Genomic DNA, 24,152 nt, shown 5'->3' with positions numbered 1-24,152 from the left:
GCACAATCAATTTTAGAATATTTTCATCACTCTAAAAAGAAATCCTATACCTAACAGCCATTACTCCGTATTTCCTCCTCTCCCCTGACCCTCCACCCAAACCTCCCAGCCCCACGCAACTGCTAATCCACTTCCTGTCTCTATAGATTTGCCTAATCCAGATATTTTATATTAATGGAATCACACATATGTGATGTTTTGTGACTAGCTTCTTCCATTTAGCATACTGTTTTCAAGCTTAATCTATGTGGTAGCATATATCAGTACTTCATTCCTTTTCATGGCTGAATAATTTTCCATTGTATAGATATATCACATTTTGTTTATCTACTTACCAGTTGATAGACATTTGGGTTGTTTCTATTTTTTGGTTATTAGGAATAATGCTGCTACAAACAATCATGTACAAGTTTTTGTGTGGACATATGTTTTCATTTCTCTTGGGTATATACATAGGAGTGAAAGTACTGGATCATACGGTTCTTCTATGTTTAACCTTTTAAGGAACTACCAGACTGTTTTCCAAAACAGCTGCACCATTCTACATTCCCACAAGCCATGTATGAGGATTCCAATTTCTCCATATCCTCCCCAACACTTGTGATATTTGTCTTTTTGATTACAGCCGTCCTAGTGGATGTGAAGTGGTATGTCATTATAGTTTTCATTTATATTTCCCTGATGGCTAATGACAAACACCTTTCATGCACTTATTGGCCATTTGTATATCTTCTTTAGAGATATATCTATTCAGATCATTTGCTTATTTTTAATTGAGTTATTTGCTTTATATTACTAAGTTGTAAGAACTCTTTATATATTCTGGATACAAGTCTCTTATCAGATCTATGATTTGCAAATATTTTCTCACATTCTGTGGGTTGTCTTTTCACTTTCTTGGTATCGTTTGTAGAAGGAAAGTTTTAAATTTTGATGAATCCAATTTATTTTTTCCTTTGTTGCTTCTACTTCTGGTGTCATATCTAAGGAATCATTGCCTAATCAAAGGTTATAGAAAATTTACTATGTTTTCTTCTAAGAGTTTTTATAGTTTTAGCTCTTATATTTCGATATATGACCCATTTGGAGTTAGTTCTGTATATGGTCTGAGGAAGGGGGTCCCACTTCAGTCTTCTGCTTGCGGATATCCAGTTGTTCCAACACATTTCTTGAAAAGACTATTCTATTAAACCATCTTGGCACCTTTGACATCTTGGCATCCTTGGCACATGGGTTTATTTCTGGACTCTCAATTCTATTCTATTGATCTTTATTTCTATCCTTATACCAGTACTGCATTGTTTACTGTAGCTTTGTAGTAAGTTTTGAAATTGGGAATGTTTTTCTTCCTTTTCAAGATTGTTTTGCCTATTCTGTGTCCCTTAAATTTCCATATGAATTTTAGGACTAGCTTGCCCATTTCCATAAGGAATCCAGCAGGGACTGTGATATAGGGAGTATGTTGAATCTACAGATCAATTTGGGGAACTGATATTAACAATATTAAGTCTTCCAATCCATGAACATGGGATATCTTTCCATTATTTAGAACTTCTTTATTTCAACAATGGTTTATAGTTTTCAGAGAACAAGTTCTGTACTTTTTTGGTTAAATTTATTCTTAAGTATTTTATTTTCTTTGATGCTATTGTAAATGGAATCATCTTTTCAATTTCATTTTGGATTATTCATTGCTGATGTACAGAAACACAACTGATTTTGTATATTATGTTTTAAAAGTTTCTCAGTTTGGGGGTGGTTGCAGGGAGGGATAAGTTAGAAAGTTGGGATTAACATATACACACTACTATATATAAAACAGATAACCGGGAATTCCCTGGTGGTCCAGCAGTTAGGACTCTGTGCTTCCAATGCAGGGGGCACAGGTTTGATCCCTGGTTGGGAGACTAAGATCTTGCATGCTGCACAGCATGGCCAAAAAAATTTAAAAATTAAAAAAAAAAAAGATAACCAACAAGGACCTACTGTATAGCACAGGGAACTATACTCAAAATTTTGTAATAACCTATAAGGGAAAAGAATCTGAAAAGGAATATATATATATATATATATATATATCACTGAATTACTGTGCTGTACACCTGAAACTAACATGATATTGTAAATCAACTATACTTCAATAAAAATAAAAATTTAAAAAAATTGTAAGAAATTAAAAAGTGTCTCCATTTAAATTTCTAATATGGTAAAAACTGATAGCTATAACCTACAGAAACAAACCTCTTTGAGGTCATCAATAATTTTTAAGAGTATAAGGGAGTTCTGAAGTGGAAATGTTTGAGAACCACTGCTTTATTAAAGTATAACCAGTATATAATAAACTTCACATATTTAAAGTGTACAATATGTATTTTGACATATATGTACCTCTAAGGAAACCATTACCACACACATTAAGATAATGAACATATCCATCACCCTTAAAAATTTCCCCCTGTCCTTTGTAATTCCTCCCTCTTTCCCTCTCCATTCATCCTGCGTTATCCCTAGGCAACCACTGATTTTCTTTCTGTCACTATAGATTAGTACATATTTTCTAGAATTTTATATAAATGGAATCATATACAATGTACTCTGTGTCTAGCTTCTCTCTCTCAGCATAATTATTCTCTCTCTCAGCATAATTATTCTGAGATTCCTTTGTCTCACTGATTGGCTATGGTCAACGTAACACCTATAAAATAGATATTGGGATCTAGGATTTCACATACACATGGGCTCCCTTTATGCAGAGGGCAGAGGCTCTCTTCATGTGGTAGGAAAGCTACATAGCACTGAAATGGGTCTTTGAGTGGCTAAGCAGTATTAGAGTATCTTTCTTGGAATAAAGGGTCTACTCAGTAACTGCTGCTGTAGGAGTATCTCGTATAAGATCCCTTGCCTTCTCCCTGAGGTGGAGAGAGAGACAAGGAAAAGACTGATGGAGGCAGGGGGATGCCAAATGACGCTAGGGCCTGAGGGGAATGGGGTGGAAAGAAGCAATCTTAGTCTTAGATTCTACCCTTTGACAGGATGGAATATGCTCTAGCCCTGATATCCATATGCATATCCACAGTTGGCTAGGTGATAAAGGTGGGCCAACTGCTTTTCACAAAATAACCTGGCATGTAGGTTTGGGAGGGGAAAGGTCATGATATGTTTCTCACACAGCTGATGACTGATTTTAGGGATGAAGGTTAAAGGCCTCTGAGGAAAAGAGAAAAGAGTCCCTTGCACTGAAGCTACCCTTTTGATAGCAGTAAAACTTTCCTTTTTTTAAAAAAAAAAATTTATTTATTTATTTTTGGCTGCGATGGGTCTTATTTGCAGCATGTGGATCTTTCATTGCAGCACGCAGGCTCTCTAGTTGTGGCGTGCGGGCTCCAGAGCACGTGGGCTCTGTAGTTGCAGCGCACAGGCTCAGCTGCTCTGCAGCACGTGGGATCTTAGTTTCCCGACCACGGATCGAGCCTGTGTCCCCTGCATTGGAAGGCAGATTCTTAACCACTGGACCACCAGGGAAGTCCCTAGTTTCTATCTTATAAAAACTGTTTTCATAGGATCTTGGGGTTCCCAGGGGTTATGAAAGAAGGTCAATTGTCTTTCCCTGTCTCTCATTTCTTCCTCTAATAAAGGAAAGAGAGAAATGACAAGCTAGTTTGCACACTTCCACTCTTGACCCCATTTCCTTCTATCATCACGAAATCACTCACCTCCCAGGAGAGGAGAAATCAACCTCCTTTGATGAGGTGTGAACAAGTTGTTCTGGAGTCTGTCCTGCAATGCAGCCGGGGAAGGCACCGTACATATCAGAGGCAGGGAAGGAAAATGTACTGTATATTGGGATCTGTAGAAGCAAAGAGAAAAATGGCACACTTGTTGCCACAAATCCTTTTGGAAAAAAGCAGTATAAATAAATTTGTAAAATTTATTGTATGCATATAATTTATTATTTTCTATGTATTGAACACTGTACTAAGCAAGGTACATGCATTTTCTCATTTAAACATCACAGTCTTATGAGGTAGGTACTATTATTATCCCCATTTTACAGACTACATTATCAGACTGCTTTTTTTAATTTTTAAAAAACATTTAATTAATTAATTAATTAATTAATTAATTTTTGCCTGCATTGGGTTTTCGTTGCTGCGCATGGGCTTTCTCTACTTGCGGCGAGCAGGGGCTACTCTTCGTTTCAGTGTGCGGGCTTCTCATTGTAGTGGCTTCTCTTGTTGCGGAGCATGGGCTCTAGGCATGCAGGCCTCAGTAGCTGTGGCTTGTGGGTTCAGTAGTTGTGGTTCGTGGGCTCTACAGCTCATGCTCAGTAGTTGTGGTGCACAACTTAGCTTAGCTGCTCCACGGCATGTGGGATCTTCCTGGACCAGGGATCGAACCCGTGTCCCCTGCACTGGCAGGCGGATTCCCAACTGCTGTGCCACGAGGGAAGCCCTCAGACTGCTTTTTAAAAGCTGCTTTATTTTTATTTATGCTCTTGTTTCCTCCATTAGTTTGTGAACTCCTGGCTGGACATCTTACATTTTCCTAACATGTGAGGATAATCTGGCTGTGATATTTCTTGTCTCATGATTACCAGGGCTGATGTAAAGAAAAGACCCTCCTATATGGGGACTATTTAAATTCTTTGTCATTTTCTCACGCATGCATTTATTCACTCATTCATTCATTTGATATTTACTGATGCCCACTTTACCAAACCCTGGGCCAGGCATGCGTGACAGACAGATGAGTAAAACACAGTGTTTGCCTTGATAGAGCTCTCCTATCTGGGACAGTCTGGAAAATTCTCCTTTCCTTTACAGTTAAACTCCCTGAAAGAGTTGTCTGTACTTACTATCATCAATTCCCCTCTTCCCATTCTCTTTTAATTTTTTTTTAATAGACCAATGATTTTAATGTAACAGAGTTTTTTTTAAAAAAGTTCATCCAATGTGGTTTCAGATTCCACACTGCAACTAATCTTACTTTATTTAAAAATTGAGATTTAATTCATGTATTATAAAATTCACCCTTTGGAAGTGTTCAATTCAGTGGTTTTCAGTATATTCAGAATTATGCATCCATCACCACCATGTAATTCCAGAACATTTTCACCCCAAAAAGGTCATGAGGTCATTATGAGACACAAATGTATTCTGTATGCTGGAAAGTACCAAACACATGTAAATTATCTTCTTATAGGTTTTGCTCAGTAGAACCCTTACTGGTTAAGGATGTGAATCAGGATACATACCAGTGATCCTGAGGTCTCCATCCCACGTCTTGCTTGCCTTTCTTCTCTGAAGTGCATCAAACTCTCCAAAGGGGAGATGGCAACTTTTATCTGCCCTTGGCACTCTCCACTGAAGTCTGTGATGTTGTACCAGCCACAGACAAACTGGAAGCCAGAGAGAAGCGGGGAGAGGTCCACTGAGGCAAAGCCAATCACCCTCTCCTCATCTGTGGGGGAAAGAGAAGAGCTGGGCAATGTGGCTGGGCATGTCCTGCCACTGAGATTCGAGGTGGCACACAGAGAAACTGATTTAGAGGATGGGAAGGTTCAGTGATTCCACAATCAACAGAGAAGACAGATAATGAGGATGAGAGACTGGCAACCACAGCCTGCTTTCTAGCTACTGTAAATTCCCTTTTGTATGGTAGGGAAAAACTGGCAGGGTTGAGTTCTGTCCTCTTGATACAGGCCACTAGAAAACACCCCTTAAACATAAAAAACACTTGTTCTTTTCCTTATGTTATCACGTCTCACTGATTTTCCTTAGGGCAGTGGCTCTTGAAATAAATCATTTGAAAGACCATCACCCTTGGAATTATGAGGGATTTACATTTTCTTATTTTTACTTGTCTGTATTTTCCAAATTTTCTATAACATACACTTGTATTATATTTAATTAAGAACAAAAGAGACATAATTCACACAAAAAAGGACAAATACCCCCCTAGAAAACCAGTACAGGGTGCAAAATGAGCTTGGGCTATGGCCGCTCATCTTTTGGGTTTTTTTTTGGCCGCATTGCACGGCTTGTGGGATCTTAGTTCCCTGACCAGGAATTGAACCTGGGCCACAGCAGTGAAAGCTACCTGAAGTCCTAACCACTGGACCGCGAGGGAATTCCCTCAGGCCGCTCTTAATGACAGAGAGTGGGTAATCTGTGGGATTACCCCTAACATACATATGTGTTCCCAGAACCATCAGTGCCGTGGTTTTACTTGGTTAAAAAAAGAAAAGGATTGGCAAATTGTCAACATGATGTGAACTTATTTTTACAACCAAGTAATATAGAGTTCATACCTCCTTTATGCCAAACTTTGAAGACCAGAGTTTGTTGTGGGTCCAAAAGAAGCTCTTTTGATAGCCTATTAAGAAAAACAACCACCATAAATTAACTGCATAGGAAGCTCCTCTAGTATTAAACTTAGACTTGAAGAACATCTTATAGTTGCAAAACACTTTTCTAACATTTTAATTTCATGCTTATGATCATCTCCTAGGATATATTTTTATCTTCACAGTTAAAAGGAGGGAATGGAAGCTCAGAGAGGTGAAGTAGCTCGGAACTTGTCAAGACCTAAAAACAAGCAACTGTGATGTAGTATTCTTCCCCCTACCCCCCTACCCCGTTTTATTGGAGCAGGTAAGGATTCTTCTTATGCCTTGTGGTGGTGCGTGGAGATGGTGAGAAGAGAGGAAAAAGAGTGTTTATTGAGTACCTACCTTGGGCCAGCCATGGTGCCAAGTGTTTCTTATACATGTAATCTGCACAAAAACCTATGACATGGACATTATTATCCTTGATTTACAGATGATGAAGCTGGGCTCAAAGATGTGAAGTCAGTTTTTCAAGGTCACATAAGAGTCAGTAAGTGGCAGAGCTGTGATTTGAACCCTAGTTTGCCTGACTCCAGAGCCACACTGTGCAGAGGCAAGGCACCGAAATAAGAAAGTACCCAACTTTCTTACCAGGTTAAAGAAGTCAATGTGGAACTCACTGAGCACCTCTAATATATTTTATATGAAGTGAATTATATAGTTTTAAACTACAAAGCAGGTACCCTTGCTCCAGGTGAGCAAGATGGAGAACCAGAGAAAACTAAGAGACTTAATATCCTTCTCCAGACTCCACTGGGGAACTAAAGAGAGCCGACTTCAAGACCAGTGAGAGGCACTGTGCTAACTTGGAACAAATACTGTGTCAGAGATTTGAATTCTAGCCGGGGGTCAAAATATCCACCTCTGAAGTCTAGCTCTCCTAGTATCACCTGAGTGACCCTGAGCACTCAGTCTCTTTGAGCCCTGCTTTTCCTACCTGTTAAAACGGGATATTATTATCTACCTACAAGGTTTCTAGGAGGATCAAATGAAACAATTTTGTGATAAAGAAATTGCAAACAGCACCATCATTCATTTTTCTTCTAATCTTGCCTCTGTTACCAACAGGCTATGTAACCTCCTTGGGCCACAGTCTCAAATGTATAGTAATGGGATGAAATGAGGTGATTGTTAATGTTGTTTTAACAAGTTAGTAAAGTTAGGTTCTGAATGAACAAATCACCCTCACTTAGAAGCTCAGCCCTCTGGTCACCTATCTTTTGAGGCAGATTTGATATTTCAGTACTGGCCACTATGGCCAGAATATCTATAATTTCCAGTAGCTCACCATAGACAGTACTGAGTTATCATTGCAGTTATAGCTCCTGACTCAAGTCAACCACTCAGATTTCACAACACTGAACACGTGAGCAACTGCTGAGACTCGAGTAGGTACATAAACACTGTGAGAAAACAGCAGATCAGATACCATGTGGCATGGCTGGTGTTGGTGGACAAGAATTAAACTTTGTAAAAGGTGATGCAGTGTAAAGATAATAGTAACAATAATTAGTAATAGAATCCCACTTTTAATGATAATGCAACAGGTAACAGAAGAAAAGGGAGGAGAGCCCGGTACCACAGCAGTGGGCCTCTGTACCAGCCCCTGACCTCCAAGCTGCACTGCCACATGGTTGAAAGGACTCCATCGCCCCCTTTTTTTGAGCTTCCAAAGAAGATCTGTCATTTGTTATGTACCTACCACGTACCAGGAGGTAATTTCCCTAAATGTCATGTAATTTGGACCTCCTAATAACCCTGTAAAAATTACCTCCACTTTACAGATGAGGAATCTGAGGCTCAGAAATGTTATGTAACTTGTTCACACAGCTAGTAAATGACAGAGATGGGGTATGAGGCCAAGTCTCTCTAGTTCCAAGCCCTGGCTCTTTCCACTGCAACAGAAATCTTTTCCAAGGATGTATAATCCACAGCCTTTCCTGAGATCAGTCCTCTCTGCCTTCTTCACCTAGATAGCTTGTATACATTCTTCCACACCTAGCTGAGGGGTCTTCAGGGACTGTCTTAATCGATTATCTTTAATTCACACTGCCCAGAACAGAGCAGAGCATATAAGAGGTCTTCACTGAATAATTTTTGAGTTGTACTGAGCAGAGTTAAAAAACACCACAACAAAACCTTTAAACCACCACTAGCTGTGAATTCATAAGCACTAGGATTAAATAACTGTTTGATAAGGAAAGCATTCTCCAACTCTGCTCAATATTGTTGTGTCTGTTACATTCCTCACTCTGAGTTTGTCTCTTGGAACAAAAAGCAGATTTTGGAAGGCTGATGGAACATCATAAAATACAAACCTTGACTGCTGTTGAAAATTCCAGATGGGGGAATCTGTGTTTTCAACCACTGAGGTGTAGATAGGAGATGGCTCATCAGCTGTTGTGAAGGATACACAACAACTGGGTATTGATACTTTCCTCTGTGTCAAGGGGCTCCCTGAAATAGAAAAGAGTGGAGTGACTATACTTTAGGGTACCAAAAAGAATGTGTTGGAAGCCTTTCATTATGCAGGTACAAGAAGAACCATTCTTAGCTCTCTCCTACCTTTGGGTCTTTCTTTGAGCTATTCCCTGTGTCTGCTACTGAAACTGTCCTTTAAAGGTTCAGTTCATAAATACTACCCAGCAAGAAACAACTTCTCCCATCTCCTTGTACTCTGTGGGATGATGGAAAATATTGGATTAAGAGAAAAAAGACAGAACTGCAAAGAGCCTGGACTCACAAGTCAGATGATCAATGATTAGCTCTGCCATACACATTCTGTGTAACCCTGGGCAAGGCCTATCTAGGCCACCGCTTCCTCAAATGGGGCGTATGATACTTACACCTCCTCAGATGTTGTAAAGATTAAAAATAAATAATATAGTGGGTAACACTTATATAACACTTTACTATGTGCCAGGCACTATTCTAAGAACTATACATGTATTAACTCATTTAATCATTACAACAAACCTATGAGGAAGATATTATTATTATTCCCATTATATAGATGAAAAAACTGGGGTACAGAGAGATCAAACACTTATTAAGTGGTCACACATTTACTAAATGGTAAACTGAGAGTCAAATTCAAGCATTCTGGCTCTAGAGTCCAAGCTCTCAGCCATTGCCTGTATTGCCTCCACTAGAGTTAAATGAATGTAAAACACTGAGTACTGTGCTGATGCTAATTTTACAAGATCAGGTTTCCAATGTGGGAGACTCAGTCATTTATTTTCTCTTAAAACAATGTAAAATGAAGATGGATGACATACTAGATAGTCTAACTCAGCTGTCCAACAAGATAACCACTAACCACAGGTGGCTATTTTACTTTAAATTAGTGAAGATTAAATAGGATTAAAAATTCTGTTTCTTAGTTACACTAGCTATATTTCAAGCACTCAATAGCTACATGTGGCTAGTGGCTACCATACTGGACAGTAAAAATATAGAACATTTCCATCATAGTACAAAGTTCTTTTCAACAGTGATGAATAACACAGATTCTATATAATGTAGTAGACTCTATACATTCCATAAGATCCCTTTCAGCTCTAAAATGCTATGACTCAGGATTACAGATGAAGGAAAGAGAAGAGAAGAAAATAAGTATGTCTTAAATATTATTTATGTGATCCAGAGGAACAAATTCTGTATGTGGATTCTAAATGGTTTGTCTTCTTTCTACCTCATTAGCTCAAGGCTTCCCCAAGTGCATAATACCACTTTACTTTGTAGGTGAAGTTAATCTTTGAGGCTCCACCCTGCTCCTTCTCTGATTGCTCCTTTCAGTAACTACTCTTCCAAAGACCCCAGGCTGTCCCTGTGGACAGAAAATCCGATGAACACGTTTATACTCAGGAATGCTGATTTTACTCCCCTCCACAAGCAGTGTAACATTTAATAAGTAGCCTTTAAAAGACAGACTCTAGCACCTTCTACTCTGAGAAGCCTCTCTTGACTCTCTAGGCAGAAACTCTGAACGTTATACCCCCATCATTAGATCTCTCCAACTTCAACGTTCTTTAGGGAAACAGAAGTGCCTGCAATTTTGCTTTGCTGTGTTTTCCTCAACCAAAAGAATTTCCATTAGAGTAGACCAGTTTTTGGTTTTTTTTTTGTAGTTTTATTAAGTGCTTTTTTAAAAAAATTTTATTTTATTTTTTATTAAAGTATAGTTGATTTACAATGTTGTGGCAATCTCTGCTGTATAGCAGAGTGACTCAGTTATACACACACAGACATTTTTAAAAATATTTTTTCCATGATGGTTTATCACAGGATATTGAATATAGTCCCCTGTGCTCTACAGTAGGACCTTGTTTATCCATCCTACATATAATAGTTTACATCTGCTAATCCCACACTCCTAGTCCTTCCCTCCCCCACCCCCCTTCCCCTTGGCAACCACAAGTCTGTTTTAATTTCCATTAGAGTAGACCAATTCTTTTCAAATTTTCCCACCAAAGTAACAACTTTTAGAGACAAGTAAATACTAAAATCTGGAGCATTGGGGTTCTTGTTGCCTTGAAAGAGCAACAACACACATGACATCTATTAGCAGGCTTGTATTTTATCTAAAATTTCATGAGGATTTTACATTATCTTCCATAATATAGCCCTATTTGTTTAAACTAAAAATGATATTTCCCCTCCAAATCTTGGTAAAAAATTTACATCATGTTATTTAATCTCGTGACTTCTAACAACCAGATCAGATGGCATTACTTTTTAGTCCCTCTTACTGGGGATAATTAATAAAGAAAGAAAATGGGTGATGAACAGAGACAAAGGAGTGGAGATTTTGCAACGAGGCCTTGGGAAAGAGAACTGAAGAGGAGGAAGAGGAATGCTAGCCTTAGAAGTGAGAGCTGGTAATAGCTGCGAGGCAGGAGGGAGCTGAGGCATGTGCAAGAGTTGCCAACAAAGCAGGACTTGGAGAAAGGCTTAACCAGGAGGCAGAGAAGCACTAAGATACACAGAACTACAGGAGGAACAAAATGAAACAAAAAACCATTGGCTACAACCTGGCAAAACCAGTTTACAAGCATATTCTTGAAAGAGCAGGAAAAAATGATTCTAATAAAATGGTAGTAAGCAAAGAATAGTTAATGGAAATCAATAATATAGCACCTGTCGTTACTAATGTAAAATGTACAGAATAGCACTAATAGTACCTTTATCTAGTGAGCTATCTTCTTAAAAAAGTTTTATTTTTGTGAAACTCAACAGTATTACATGGACTGACTTGCTCAGCATCCACCCCCACTAACTTTTACTGTATTGTATTCCTTTATTGTAGAGACTGAAAGGGTCACAGACTCTTTTGTGCTAGAGTAGGGATACAAAGAGGTCTCTGTCTGTTATATGCCATTACAACAGATCTGGAAGGCAGACGTGAGGCAGAGGACATGTTCCTTTCCCTTTTGCTTTTGCTACTAGCAAGGATGACACTGAGTTTTCTGCTCCAGGGTTTGGTCTCTGAGGCCCTAGAGGCCCGATGTCAATAGTGCTGATGAGCGTTTCCGATCACTGGACTGCAGTGTTGGCACCGTATTTCAAACTTAAAAGATCTACTGGTTCTCTCCTGAAAGCTTAGCCTACAGCCCACTCCTTGAGCCCTTCCAATAATTTGAAGTACCTTAATAATCTATATTAAACTCCTCTCTGTTTAAAATGGCTGGAGTGGAGCTTCCCTGGTGGCGCAGTAGTTAAGAATCTGACTGCCAATGCAGCGGACACAGGTTCAAGCCCTGGTCCGGGAGGATCCCACATGCTGTGGAGCAACTAAGCCTGTGTGCCACAACTACTGAAGCCCGCACACCTAGAGCCCATGCTCCGCAACAAGAGAAGCCACCTCAATGAGAAGCCCGCGCACTGCAACAAAGAGTAGTCCCCTTCGCTGCAACTAGAGAAAGCCTGTGCGCAGCAATGAAGACCGAACACAGCCAAAAATAAATAAATAAATAAATAAATAAATTTATAAAAATAAATAAATAAAATGGCTGGAGGGAGTTGTTTCCTGTAACTGGACTCTCCCTGACACAGCTTCCATCTCTCTCAATCTCACCTCTCTCTCTCTGTCTCCCATTTTCCTTAGTATTAATAGGTCTCAAGCTTCTCAACTGATTTCTTCCAATAGAATGTCATAAATCCTCACAGCTAGGGACAGATAATCTGCCTCTATACTGGCAGCTTCCATAGTATCCTACAATAATCTGTGTGTGTCTGTGTTTCCCTCACTAAACTAATGCACAGAGTAGGCCCACGGCCCTTATTAAAGGTTTGCAGACTCCCTGCTGCCCTTTGTCTACAGATGATTGCCAGGGTTGGAGAAGAGAGAGAAGCTGCCTTGTGTGCGTGCCGAATGCTCTGAGAGAGATCAGCAGAGAAGACCAACTGTAGTTCTGAGAGATAGGACCCCTCGGTTCTGGTGTACTCTGCCACTGATTTAGTGTGACATTTTGGGTACTTCATTCTGGCTCTCTGGGCATCAAGTTTCTTCATCAGAAACATGTGCTCTCAAATTACTTCCTACGATAAAATTCTATGATTCTAGATATATACCAATACTGCTCAGATCTCTCTCTCATACCTCAACCCCCCTTTTAAGGTTCGTTAATTTTGAGGCTGCTATTTGCTAAAGTCTCTGAAAGAGAAGTACTATTTTTACTTTGGAAAAAAGGTGTTCCTTATTCAGTCTTGAACAGAAATACTCCTTTCAGCCAAAGAGGCAGGTGATAAAGAAATCTGCTTGGGTCTATCAGGTTTCCCCTGGCTCTCCCCTTGTGGTTGGAAATTTAGCTGGGCCTGTTTACCTTCCTGGAAAAGGTCAAGTTCTGATATACTTTTGGAGGCAGCCGAGATGAAAACTGCTATACTTCCTACTGGGTTGGGACACACATTGAGAGCAGTTAAGAGGACTTGAGATGAGCCAGCTTTACCACTTTAAGAGTTTTCACTGGATTTCCTGTGTTTTACATAAGTATGAAAAGTAGTAGTTTTATGCATCAAAAAATCGTATGATTGCTTCAATGAGATTAAAATAACAACCCCTTATTTTTAACAATTTACAGCTTACAGTTTTCTTATCAGCACTAAACTTGTGCTGATGACATCCTTGATAATCACACAAGATGGGTGTCTCTATCTCTATTTTACAAATAAGGCAACCAAGGAACAGAGAGGTAAAGTGGCTTGCTTGTCACACATCTGGTAAACTAGCATTTGGAAGATCCAGCCAGGTTTCCTAACTCCTATTCCAGGGATATTCCATTGCAATAGTTCTAATTAATTCTACCTGGTTAACAGAAAAGCTCTCCCTCTGGCCTGGAGTGAACAGATGGAAACTTTCCCTCAAGCAATGCCCAAATTTGTATGTTAATAAAAACCTAGTTCAGTTTTGTTAAGCTAACATTAACTGACAGCTGCTCTGTGGCACACCTGCACAGATGAGTCAGATCTGATTCTTGATCTGGAGGCAGACACACAGATAATTATAATACAATAAGATAAAGACTATGCCAAAAGCACAGGGGGACTGTGGGGACACAGAAGGACCCGTAACCCTGCCTGGGTAGTTGGAAGAGAGCCTCTAAAAGATGATGATACTGAAGATGGTTTTGATTTTCACTGAGTATAATTTAGATTACCTCAAATCACTTTACCTTTCTGTTCCTTGATTGCCTCATTTGTAAGACAGGGCTAGAGATACCGGTCATGTTGAGTGTAAGTACACAAGTCTTATGAGTACTGAAGCTGATTCTTGAAGGTTCCTTAGAGCTTTTTCTAACAAAAGTACCCAAGAAACTCTTGTATTTCAGAACCAGGACCACAGTGGGGACTACGCTGCCTCAGGTTTAAGGCATAATTCAGGGCTGTTAGTGAATCCTCTGCATGCAGCTTTGCACTAAGGAATCATTCGTTTCCTTCCTCAAGGAAGAAGCTTCTAAGGCGTGAGAGGGACAGACACACAGAGAACACTGTTGAAGGCAGGAGGACAGCCAACGTGGATATTAAGGAAGCATCTACATGGTTTTCACAAAAGCTTGGCAATTTATAGCTGACTCACAGAGTGTGGGATATGCTGCCCTCAGCACCATATTCTTAGAAGATGAGAGGTGAAGAGAATCTTAGAGATGATCTTATATGACCATCACATTTCACAGCTGAGGAAAAGAGAACTGGGTTTGCCCAAAGTCACTAAGCAAGTTAATGGCTTAGCTAGGGCCAGAAGCCAGTCTTCTGACTCCCATTCCAGAAGTCTTTCTATTATATCATCATTGGGAAGGCAATTTCAGAGAGATGATGGGCCGGTCTGTACACTCAGGGCCCAACACAGGGTCTGACTGAAGCACAAATATTTGCGGGGCGAAGGACTATATGGGCCTATCACTGCGAGGGTAGGACTTGGGAGACAAGAGACCTCTGAAAGTGTCCACTCCGAAGCTTGATCTGCCCTGGCTAAATGGAAAGAGGCCAAATAACAAGTGATTTACAGATTTGTAACTCATACCAGAAATATGAGAGGTGTTGAGCATCATATTCACAAACAAGAGGACATTATGCTTGCTTAGTTGCATCAGGAAGACCCATGTGTTGAGACACAGAAATAAACACACAGCCCCTGTCCCCAAGGAACAGGCAGCCTAGTGGAGAGACACATTAAGAAACATTTTCAGTACAAACTAATAAGTATAACCTCAGTAGTATAATGAAAAAGATATTGAAAGAGAATATTGTTCACAGCAATCATTGAAAGGGCTACCCCATTAGTCCAAGTTTCTGAAGGCTGAACAAGCAAGGAGGCAGTGAGAATAGAGAAAAGGTGACAGAAACCTTCTGTGTAAGAGGACATGATCCTATACCCTGTATTAGACATAGCGGAACCCTAATAACTATTTGTTGAGTGAATCTATTAATCCCTGCAACTTCTCCTCTGCTAAATTCCACATAAGCAACTTTCCTGCAGGAGAGGCAAAGCATAAAATCAGAGAACGTATTAAAAGGAGAAAAAGGGCATTTGAGCAAGGTCTCATATTCATCTGCTCCCTCATTTAACAAATATTTACTGCTTATTATGTGTCATACACAGTTCTAGGTGTTGGGGATTTAGCAGTAAATAAAACAAAAAATTTCTGTCTCTGTAGGACTTATCTTTTTCTAGAAAGACAGAAAATAAACAAAATACACTATTTAAAGGCCATAGGAAAAAATAACGCAGGAAAGAGGGACAGGTATTGTTGGAGAAAGGCTGTAATTTTAGATGGGTGACCAAGGAAGGTCTTGCTGAGCCGGTGATTTCAGTAAAGACAGGCCAGGAGTGGGGAATATTCCAGGCACAGAGAGAACACCAGATTCAAAGGCCCCAAGCAGGAGTCTGCCTATACATTCAAGAAAAAGCAAAGAGGCCAGCGTGGCTGGAACAGGGTGACTAAGAGGAAGTGCAGGATGTTGGGGAGAATTTGGTAACTGGGGAAGGGAGAAAGGAATCCTGGCTAAGAAAGGTGCATGAGCAAAGGCCCAGGGAATGGCTTGCCATATGTTATGATTGGAAGGGAAAGGAAGCCAAGCACTGCTGGAAAAAGTAAGCATTGTGCCACCAGTATGTCCACTGCCACTCTAAAACCGTGTCAATTAGTTTTAGTTGAGCCCTTGCTGCAGTTCAGCAATTTTCTTATTTATATCTTCATGATTCTCTATAGATCCCTTGTAATGACGATGAATTTCAGCCAAAGAGGATCAATTGCCACCACAATTTCCCATGTTTGCTCCAAGTAGGTCTAGAACATACACTTTCCCACTTCAATATGTTCGTTCAAGTAGAGATAACTACCTGGAATTTCATTCCCACCTTTCTGAAATCATATTCATTCTAAAAAGTTCTGATTTCTTAGATATGTCTGATTTCTCTGTTTCTAAACTCTCTAGACACTAGATATATATTTTTTGTGTGTTTCTTTTTTTTTGAATTTTATTTATTTTTTATACAGCAGGTTCTTATTAGTTATCTATTTTATACATATTAGTGTATATATGTCAATCCCAATCGCCCAATTCATCACACCACCACCATCCCCCCCAGCACTTTCCCCCCTTGGTGTCCATACGTTTGTTCTCTACATCTGTGTCTCTATTTCTGCCCTGCAAACCAGTTCATCTGTACCATTTTTCTAGGTTCCATATACATGCGCTAACATACTATATTTGTTTTTCTCTTTCTGACTTACTTCACTCTGTATGACAGTCTCTAGATCCATCCACGTCTCTACAAATGACCTAATTTCGTTCCTTTTTATGGCTGAGTAATAGTCCATTGTATATATGTACCACAACTTCTTTATCCATTCATTTGTCGATGGGCATTTAGTTTGCTTCCATGACCTGGCTATTGTAAACAGTGCTGCAATGAACATTAGGGTGTGTTTGTCTTTTTGAATTATGGTTTTCTCTGGGTATATGCCCAGTAGTGGGATTGCTGGGTCATATGGTAATTCTATTTTTAGTTTTTTTAAGGAACCTCCATACTGTTCTCCGTAGTGGCTGTATCAATTTACATTCCCACCAACAGTGCAAGAGGGTTCCCTTTTCTTCACACCCTCTCCAGCATTTCTTGTTTGTAGATTTTCTGATGATGCCCATTCTAACTGGTGTGAGGTGATACCACATTGTAGCTTTGATTTGCACTTCTCTAATAATTAGTGATGTTCAGCAGCTTTTCATGTGCTTCTTGGCCATCTGCATGTCTAGAGACTAGATATTGTACTACTTATCCTTCTGGTCCGTAGAGCATTCTGCTTTATGCATCAATAATCATGTAGTTGCTAATCCCCTTATCTGGGTTATCAGCTCTTGGAGGACAGAAACCATGTGTCATTTGCTCTGCACTTTCTGTACCTGGCACTGGCCTGGCACAGATTTACTACTTGATGAACTGAACCACCATTCTTGCAATATAAGCACAGGACTGGGTGTATAGTACATAAGCACCTTTTTAAATACAGAGAGTAAACAGGACTAACTGGTAAACACAGTTTATCTCATACCTAAGAGTCAGGATGGTATAGAGGAAAGAGCACGGGTTTTAGGTCCAGACACAGCTGGATTCAAATTCCAGCTCTGTAGAGCTTATTAACTGTGTAACTCAAGTCATTTTACCTTTTTGAGCTTCAGTTTCCTCATTCATAAAATGGGTATGTACTGTAATCTGTTCATAAAATAACCCCACTGTGGTAAGGATTAAATGAGATAATTAATGTACAAAAAAGAGAATAAAATTTGGCACAAGGAGATGCTCAATAAACTATTGTCAATTGTCAAGCTGTATTTTAAAAATGTAACTCTGTCTAATTGAGAAGTTACAAGTATATTTGCTTTTTGCAATATGGGGGCAACCCCTAAAATGGAATATAACCATATTTTTGCACATTAAATTTTATTTTCAATGCAAAAACAAAAAACCAAAACAGTTCTTGCAAAAAATCAAAGCTTTTTTTGTGCTTTCCTTAAATTCATTCATGTATTATTTTTCTCTTTTTAAAAAATTCAGTTTTTACAAATCAGACTTGTCACAAATGGGCTGCTTTGGTAGGGCAGTAAAAAAGCAAAAACTGTTTCCCAACTTTGTGACTCATACAGTATGGACCTCAGTATCTCTAATACAGCACAGCAAGACTATGTGGGGAAGACTTTGTCCTGGGATAGAATGTTTCAGGGTCTCTGACACACAAAGGTTATGAGAAGGATGAGAACCTCAGAGTCTTTGTAGAAGCTTATAATCCTGGAAGTAATGTCTGTTGGTAGTGTGTATATGGAGAAATAGAAATGAAAGACAGACAACAGTTACTAGGAGCATGAATTTTGTTTCTGTTCCAAAGTAATAAGGATACACAGAAAAACTGAGGCAACACAGAATTGATAGGAACCAAGTAGGGAGGCCAAACCAGAAGATGTATATTGAAACCTTCTGGACTCATAAAGCTATGGTTTTCTGGCTCTCAGAACCATCATACATCTCAGAACTGTTAATCACAGCCGTTTACAGATGAGAAATTCAAGATACAGAGAGACAGTAACTTGCTCAAAGTCACAAACACACACAACTTATTGGAAATACAGGGCTGAATACATTCCTACTAGAATGTAAGCTCCACAAGGGCACTATTTTGTCTGTTTTGTTCATTGCTTTATTATCCCCAGCACCATGGACAGTGGTCACATAGAGCAAATACGACGTAAGTTTTGTTGCTGAATGAATGAATAATGAATGAATAAATGAATGAGATAAGGTCTTTGCTCTTAAACAGCCCCTACCTAGTGGATAAGAAAATCATGCAAACAATGTTAGTACATGTGATATATGCTATGATTAAAAAGGGCAAAAGTGCTAGGAGAGCAAACAGGAGGCAGCCTTTATGTCAGAGAAACTCTGATAAATGGTGATGTTTGAGCTGAGTCTTGAGATAGGAGTGGGAATTAAGCAGGTGAAAGAGAAGGGTGATGGCAAAAGGGAAAATTTTAGGAGAGATTACAAGGCTGAATAAAAAGTAAGGCAGGGGTTCCTTGTGCCATGGATTACTTTGGCTGTCTGGTGAAGTCTATGGGCCTCTTCTAATATATATATATTCTTTTTTTAAATTCTTATTGTAAAATACATAAGATTACAAAGAAATGAAATTATATTGGCGTAAGTTATCAAAACATTAAAAAACAGTGACATAGTAATCACTATAGTTTTATTAATGCATAACAAGATCTAACTGTAGGTTTAATAACTACTGTAATTTTGAAGTAATGACAGGTATAAATGATATTCCAAGATATCTGCAGTAACTAAAATGTGATATGAAAATACCTGTGATTTCTATTGTTGACAACATCACAGGTACTGTTAATATTACTAGGGTCTATTGCTTACACTCACAACTGGAGGAAATGTTCAATTTTAGTTAGAGATTAATAAAAATAAAGATGTAATTATTTTCCTATCCAAGTTCACCTACCCTGACTTTAATCCTTGGATCCCTGTGGGCTTATGGATCCAATGCTAAGAACCCTTGGCCCTAGGTACATAATGAAGAGGGCCTGAGTTGGAAGGAATGGAGAAGAAGGTAGAGATCTAAGAGAAATTTAAGAGATACAACAATTTTAATGGATCTGATGATTTGATGGTGGAGAAGGAAAAGAGAAGTATCTAAGTTGATACTCAGGTTTCTGGACTGGGGAATTTATGATATGCAAACTTAGGATAACTGACAAGGCCCACTTAGGGCCTCAGAAAGGCTTTCACTTGGCTTAAACCTTTAGGCTTGAGAAATATAATTATGATTAAGATGATTAACAATTCTTCCAGATCCTGTCATGATTAGAAAGATTTGTGAAGACAGGACCATAGCCTGTGGAGTCAGATACCTGTTTATGGATAAGTGAGCAGAACATACCTTTCAAGCTCAAGTGCATTGCTCTTTCTACCAGGATACTGACTGCAAAAGTTCCATCCAATGCAGTAGGGCCCTCCTGGGCCAGGCAGACTTCAGCTGTGGTGCTGCTGCAGGGGACCTGGGTGGAGGCCGGAGACTTCTGGTGGTCATGTGGTGGAGAGAGCTGGAGCTCATCATTTCCTCTGGGGAGCTGCTCAGACTCACTGTGGCTGCTGCAGTCCATGGAGTCCAGCTCATTAGTGGGCCCAGGGTGTGAAGAAAGAGAGGAGAGAACCACATGAACTCTCAAGGCAGCTCCTGAGAGGTTGGAAGCATTTCGTCCAAATAGAGGATACACACCTGCAAGAGGATGACGGAGGATAAGCCTAGGCAAGCAGGGACACTCTCTAAACCTGGAGATGCTCTCTGAGGGTGCTTGTGGCCCTCTCTCCTTTGGCAGGGCTACAGGCCCTAATATACCAATTTGCAAAGAAACTGTGAAGTTAACACACACTGTGAGAGTTTTTACTGCCCCCCCCACCCCCGCCGCCCATCACTACCTGCAACAATGGAAAGTAGTGAGAGGTCTGATTTCAAGGCAAGAGGATAAAAAGCTGGTGGGAGTGGAAAAGTATGAGGGAATGGACAATCTGAAAAGTTGAATACTGCCTTTGGTATCCCTCAATAAAAAGAGGTATTTGTGTTTGAGTTCTGATCCCTAAATCTATATTCAGTTTCCTAAACCTACTTGTTCCACCAGAGCGAAGTTAAAAGCCTGTCTTTAAGAACTTTAGTTCAAGTGAGCCTTGCACACTTCGAGGACTTTTTCTGTAGTCTCTTTGAAGTGACTCTAGGCCAGCCCAGATAAAACAGGGCACACGGCATTTGATGAGGTGCTCAACAGAGCCAGAATTATACCTGCTGGGTCCAGAGAGAACCAGAGAATCCGGGATGATCACCCAGATGCTCAGTTCTCCCTCTTTAGCTTGGGTCACCCGCTCAACAACAGGGTCAGAGCACAAGGCTAACAGAGCTAAAATAGGGTTGTGACTCAGTTTCTTCAACCGTATAGTGGGGGAAATAACTAACCTTACAGGAATGTCAAGATGAATAAATATGACGTTTGTAAAGAGTCTAGTCTGGCCGTCTCCAATTCAATCTGTACTATAGTTGCCAGCCTTATTTATCTAGAAAGCAAAGCTGTGTCACTCTTCTCTTCAGAAGCCATTAAAATAGCTTTCCATAGCTCTCACAAAAAAGTCCAAACTCTCCTGCTTAGGAGAGGCCTTCAACATAGTACTCCTGCCCAGCTGTCTAGCTTCATCTCCCATCTCCCAAACTATATATCCTGTGACCCAGCAGTACCAAATTACTTACGGCGTCTAAAACGTATCAAACTGCTTCCTGCCTCTGTGCCTTCACCCACGCTGTTCCCGTTTAGAAAACCCTTCTTTCCCCCTTTTCGTGACTTACTCCTAAATCCTCTGTAATTCAGGTCAAGCATCATCACTTCCACTGAGATGCTGTCCTTGAACCAAAGAGATGTTGTGTCCCTGTGCTCCCATAGTGCCACTGAGAATACCTTTTTCATAGTTCTTATACTTTGCTGTAATTGTTTATTTACTACTCCACTCTCCCATTAGACTATAAGCTCATTAACTATTTCTGACTCATCTTTGAATTCCCAGAGCCAAGTACATGTAGCAAATACTGAACAAATGTTTGAAAGAAAAGCACCCATAGTGCCACTTGCAAAATGTTACCTTTCTCCTTTCAAACCAGTTTATTACCACGTAGATTTTATGATTCCAAGATGTGCTGACCAGAGAGAGAGGATATCTTAATCTCATTAGCAGGTATGCTTTTCAGTGTATTTAAAAACCAACATTCTAGATTATAATATAGGCTCTTATACAGGTGGTTAAAGGTAGTCTCCTAAATTCACTCATTTTTATTTTACATGTATTAACTGAGGGCTTACAATGTTCTATCCACTATGTTAGGTGCAACAACCTTATGAATTTGGATGTAGTCTAAGGCTACAAAGTTCAGCACCAGTTCTTAGATCTCAGACAGTATACCTTAGACTCCACTAAGGTACACTGTCACTAGATAATGCCCTTCTTAAAGCATCCAGCGAACCTCCTTCTGAAATCTCTGCAGTTTTAAGAAGCATTACTAAATTACTATTAATCTTTCAACATGCAACAATGGAAAGAACACTTACTAGCATGTAACCCTGGGCAGTTACCCAACCTACCTGAGCCTCCATTTTCATGACTGAAAAACAGGTTTGATACCTACCTCACAGGATTGCTGGGAGGATCAAATAAAAAAATGTCTGAGAGGGTGTCTCACACAGTGCTTGTCATGGAGCAGCAGGTGCTCAAACCACAAGTGCTAAGGCTGGTTCCTCACTTACCACTGACAGTTAGTGTCCTTGCTGACCTCTCCCCAAGTCTGGCCAGGTCCACATAGGCTGAGCCAATCCAGCTGTCTGTCTGATGGGGCCTCTCCACACTGTCATTGCCATAAGCCCGCCACACCTGGATCTCTAACCTCTCCTCTCTGAAGTACCAAAGCAGTGATGGGCTCCTAGTGACTTCTGCTCTTTTGGATGCCTTGAAAGTAACCATGACCTGCTTTTTGTTTGTAGATTCCTTAGGCTTCTTGAGAGGGGTCCAAAAGCCTTCATGATCGTACAGCTTGTAGCGGAGGTAGCAATATGTATTCTTATGAATGTGCTTCTGGCCAGCAAGCAGCACGCAATGGATGGGCAGCCAGAGCCTCGGGGTGGAGATGGTAACAGTGGCTGGCTCCTCTTCATCCATCTTGACAAAATCCTTCAGATTATTCTCAAAGCTCCAGCCCAATAGCTCAGCAGCTTCCAACACCCGCTCTCTGTCTCCAGGATGGGTGAAGGAAATGGAAAGCTCCAGACCACCCACAATCTTCTGCATGAGCTCCAAGCCGTGAGGCAGGGCCCCCTCTTCTGGTAAAATGATAGGATACCATCCTGTGATCCCTTATGAAAGAAAAGGAAGATTTTTCAATTATTGTTTTAAAAGTAAAAAGACCTAGCCACTTTCCACCCCGCAGCCACTATCACCCTGGCCCAAGACAGAAGAGAAAACATATATCCACAGTGCATTGAAGTTTGTTTCATCTGACCACTGAAAGACAATGAGATCACGTTGAAGAACAAAGGCTAGGAGCTGGAAGATCTGCATTTTCTTCTTGGCTCAGCCCAAAACTAGTGGTTCAGTCTGGGTAAGCCATTAATTTCTCTCAGCCCTATTTCCTTACCTGACAAATGGGAAAAATAGTGCTGATCTTGCCTACCAGACAACCTTATTATAATTGTCAAATGAGATAATGATTTTGGAAGAGCTTTGAAAGAAAATAAAAAATGTGAAATATTATTATGGTACTATGAGTACAATGGAGAAGGCATGGGACAAGATCAGGAGATCTGGGGTCTAGCCCCCGGTCTTTCACCAAGGGAATTGCCACTTAATGAACACATACCAAGGACCAGGCACTAGATTTCAAAATAACAATTTAAAATATTAGCTACTTGTTACTGAGCATCTATTATGTGTCAGAAATTCTCTTATGCTTTATATATATTACTTCATTTAATTCTCTTAATAACCCTGTGAAGTTCTGAGGATTAAATGGGATAATAATCCCTATTTTGCAGATGAGGAAATGGAAGAGACCTGCCCAAGTCGTTATAGCTACCAGGAATTAGAGCCAGGATTTGAACCCAGGCCTAGCTGGCTTTAAAGTCTACACACCACCTATTATAGGTTCACAATATCTTATCTAAAACCCTTAGGGTCAGATTTGTTTCTGAATTTAAAAATTTTCAGATTTTAGAAAGATAATGGTACATAAACTGAATATTATGTACTAGTCAGTGGTCACATAGGTCAGGGGTTGGTAAACTTATTCTGTAAAAGGCCAGAGAGTAAATATTTTAGGCTTTTGGGCCATATGGTCTCTGTTGCAACTATTCAGCTATGTTGTTGTAGTGAGAAAGTGGACACAGAAAATATGTAAATGAATGGGCACAATGTGTTCCAATAAAGCTATATAATCAGGCAGTGGCCTAAGTCAGAAAATAAAGACTAAATAGTCTCATGTCAGTTGAGGTCAGGTTTGGCTGCTTAATGAGTTAATAAAAAACTTTTGACTTTCTGAGCTTTTTGGATTTCATAATTACGTAAAACAGATTGTGGATTGGTATACTATTCACAGCAATTTTCTGAGAAAGGTTTTGTATTAATTAAAATTATAGATGGGAAGATTCAGACTTATTAATTTGCCAAAGGCCA

The 24,152-nt window shown here is 39.8% G+C and overlaps 1 protein-coding gene across 1 annotated transcript in view; it reads right to left on the bottom strand.

Moving 5' to 3' along the window:
* The window catches only part of C2CD3 (C2 domain containing 3 centriole elongation regulator), a 125,838-nt gene that overhangs the window by 28,198 nt on the left and 73,488 nt on the right, over window positions 1-24,152 (bottom strand). The window contains exons 23-28 of the mRNA XM_059930825.1: window positions 22,235-22,837; window positions 19,834-20,172; window positions 8,707-8,845; window positions 6,311-6,375; window positions 5,255-5,460; window positions 3,714-3,847 (exon numbers count right to left, since the gene is read on the bottom strand). Of these exons, the coding sequence (XP_059786808.1) occupies window positions 3,714-3,847; window positions 5,255-5,460; window positions 6,311-6,375; window positions 8,707-8,845; window positions 19,834-20,172; window positions 22,235-22,837 (1,486 nt within the window). The remainder of the gene's footprint in view (window positions 1-3,713; window positions 3,848-5,254; window positions 5,461-6,310; window positions 6,376-8,706; window positions 8,846-19,833; window positions 20,173-22,234; window positions 22,838-24,152) is intronic.

Source organism: Balaenoptera ricei, chromosome 8 (genome assembly GCF_028023285.1).
Source record: "Balaenoptera ricei isolate mBalRic1 chromosome 8, mBalRic1.hap2, whole genome shotgun sequence".
In the NCBI taxonomy this organism is placed as follows: domain Eukaryota; kingdom Metazoa; phylum Chordata; class Mammalia; order Artiodactyla; family Balaenopteridae; genus Balaenoptera; species Balaenoptera ricei.
The sequence above is the reverse complement of the archived record's forward strand: the minus strand, read 5'-3'. Positions and strand labels throughout refer to the sequence as shown.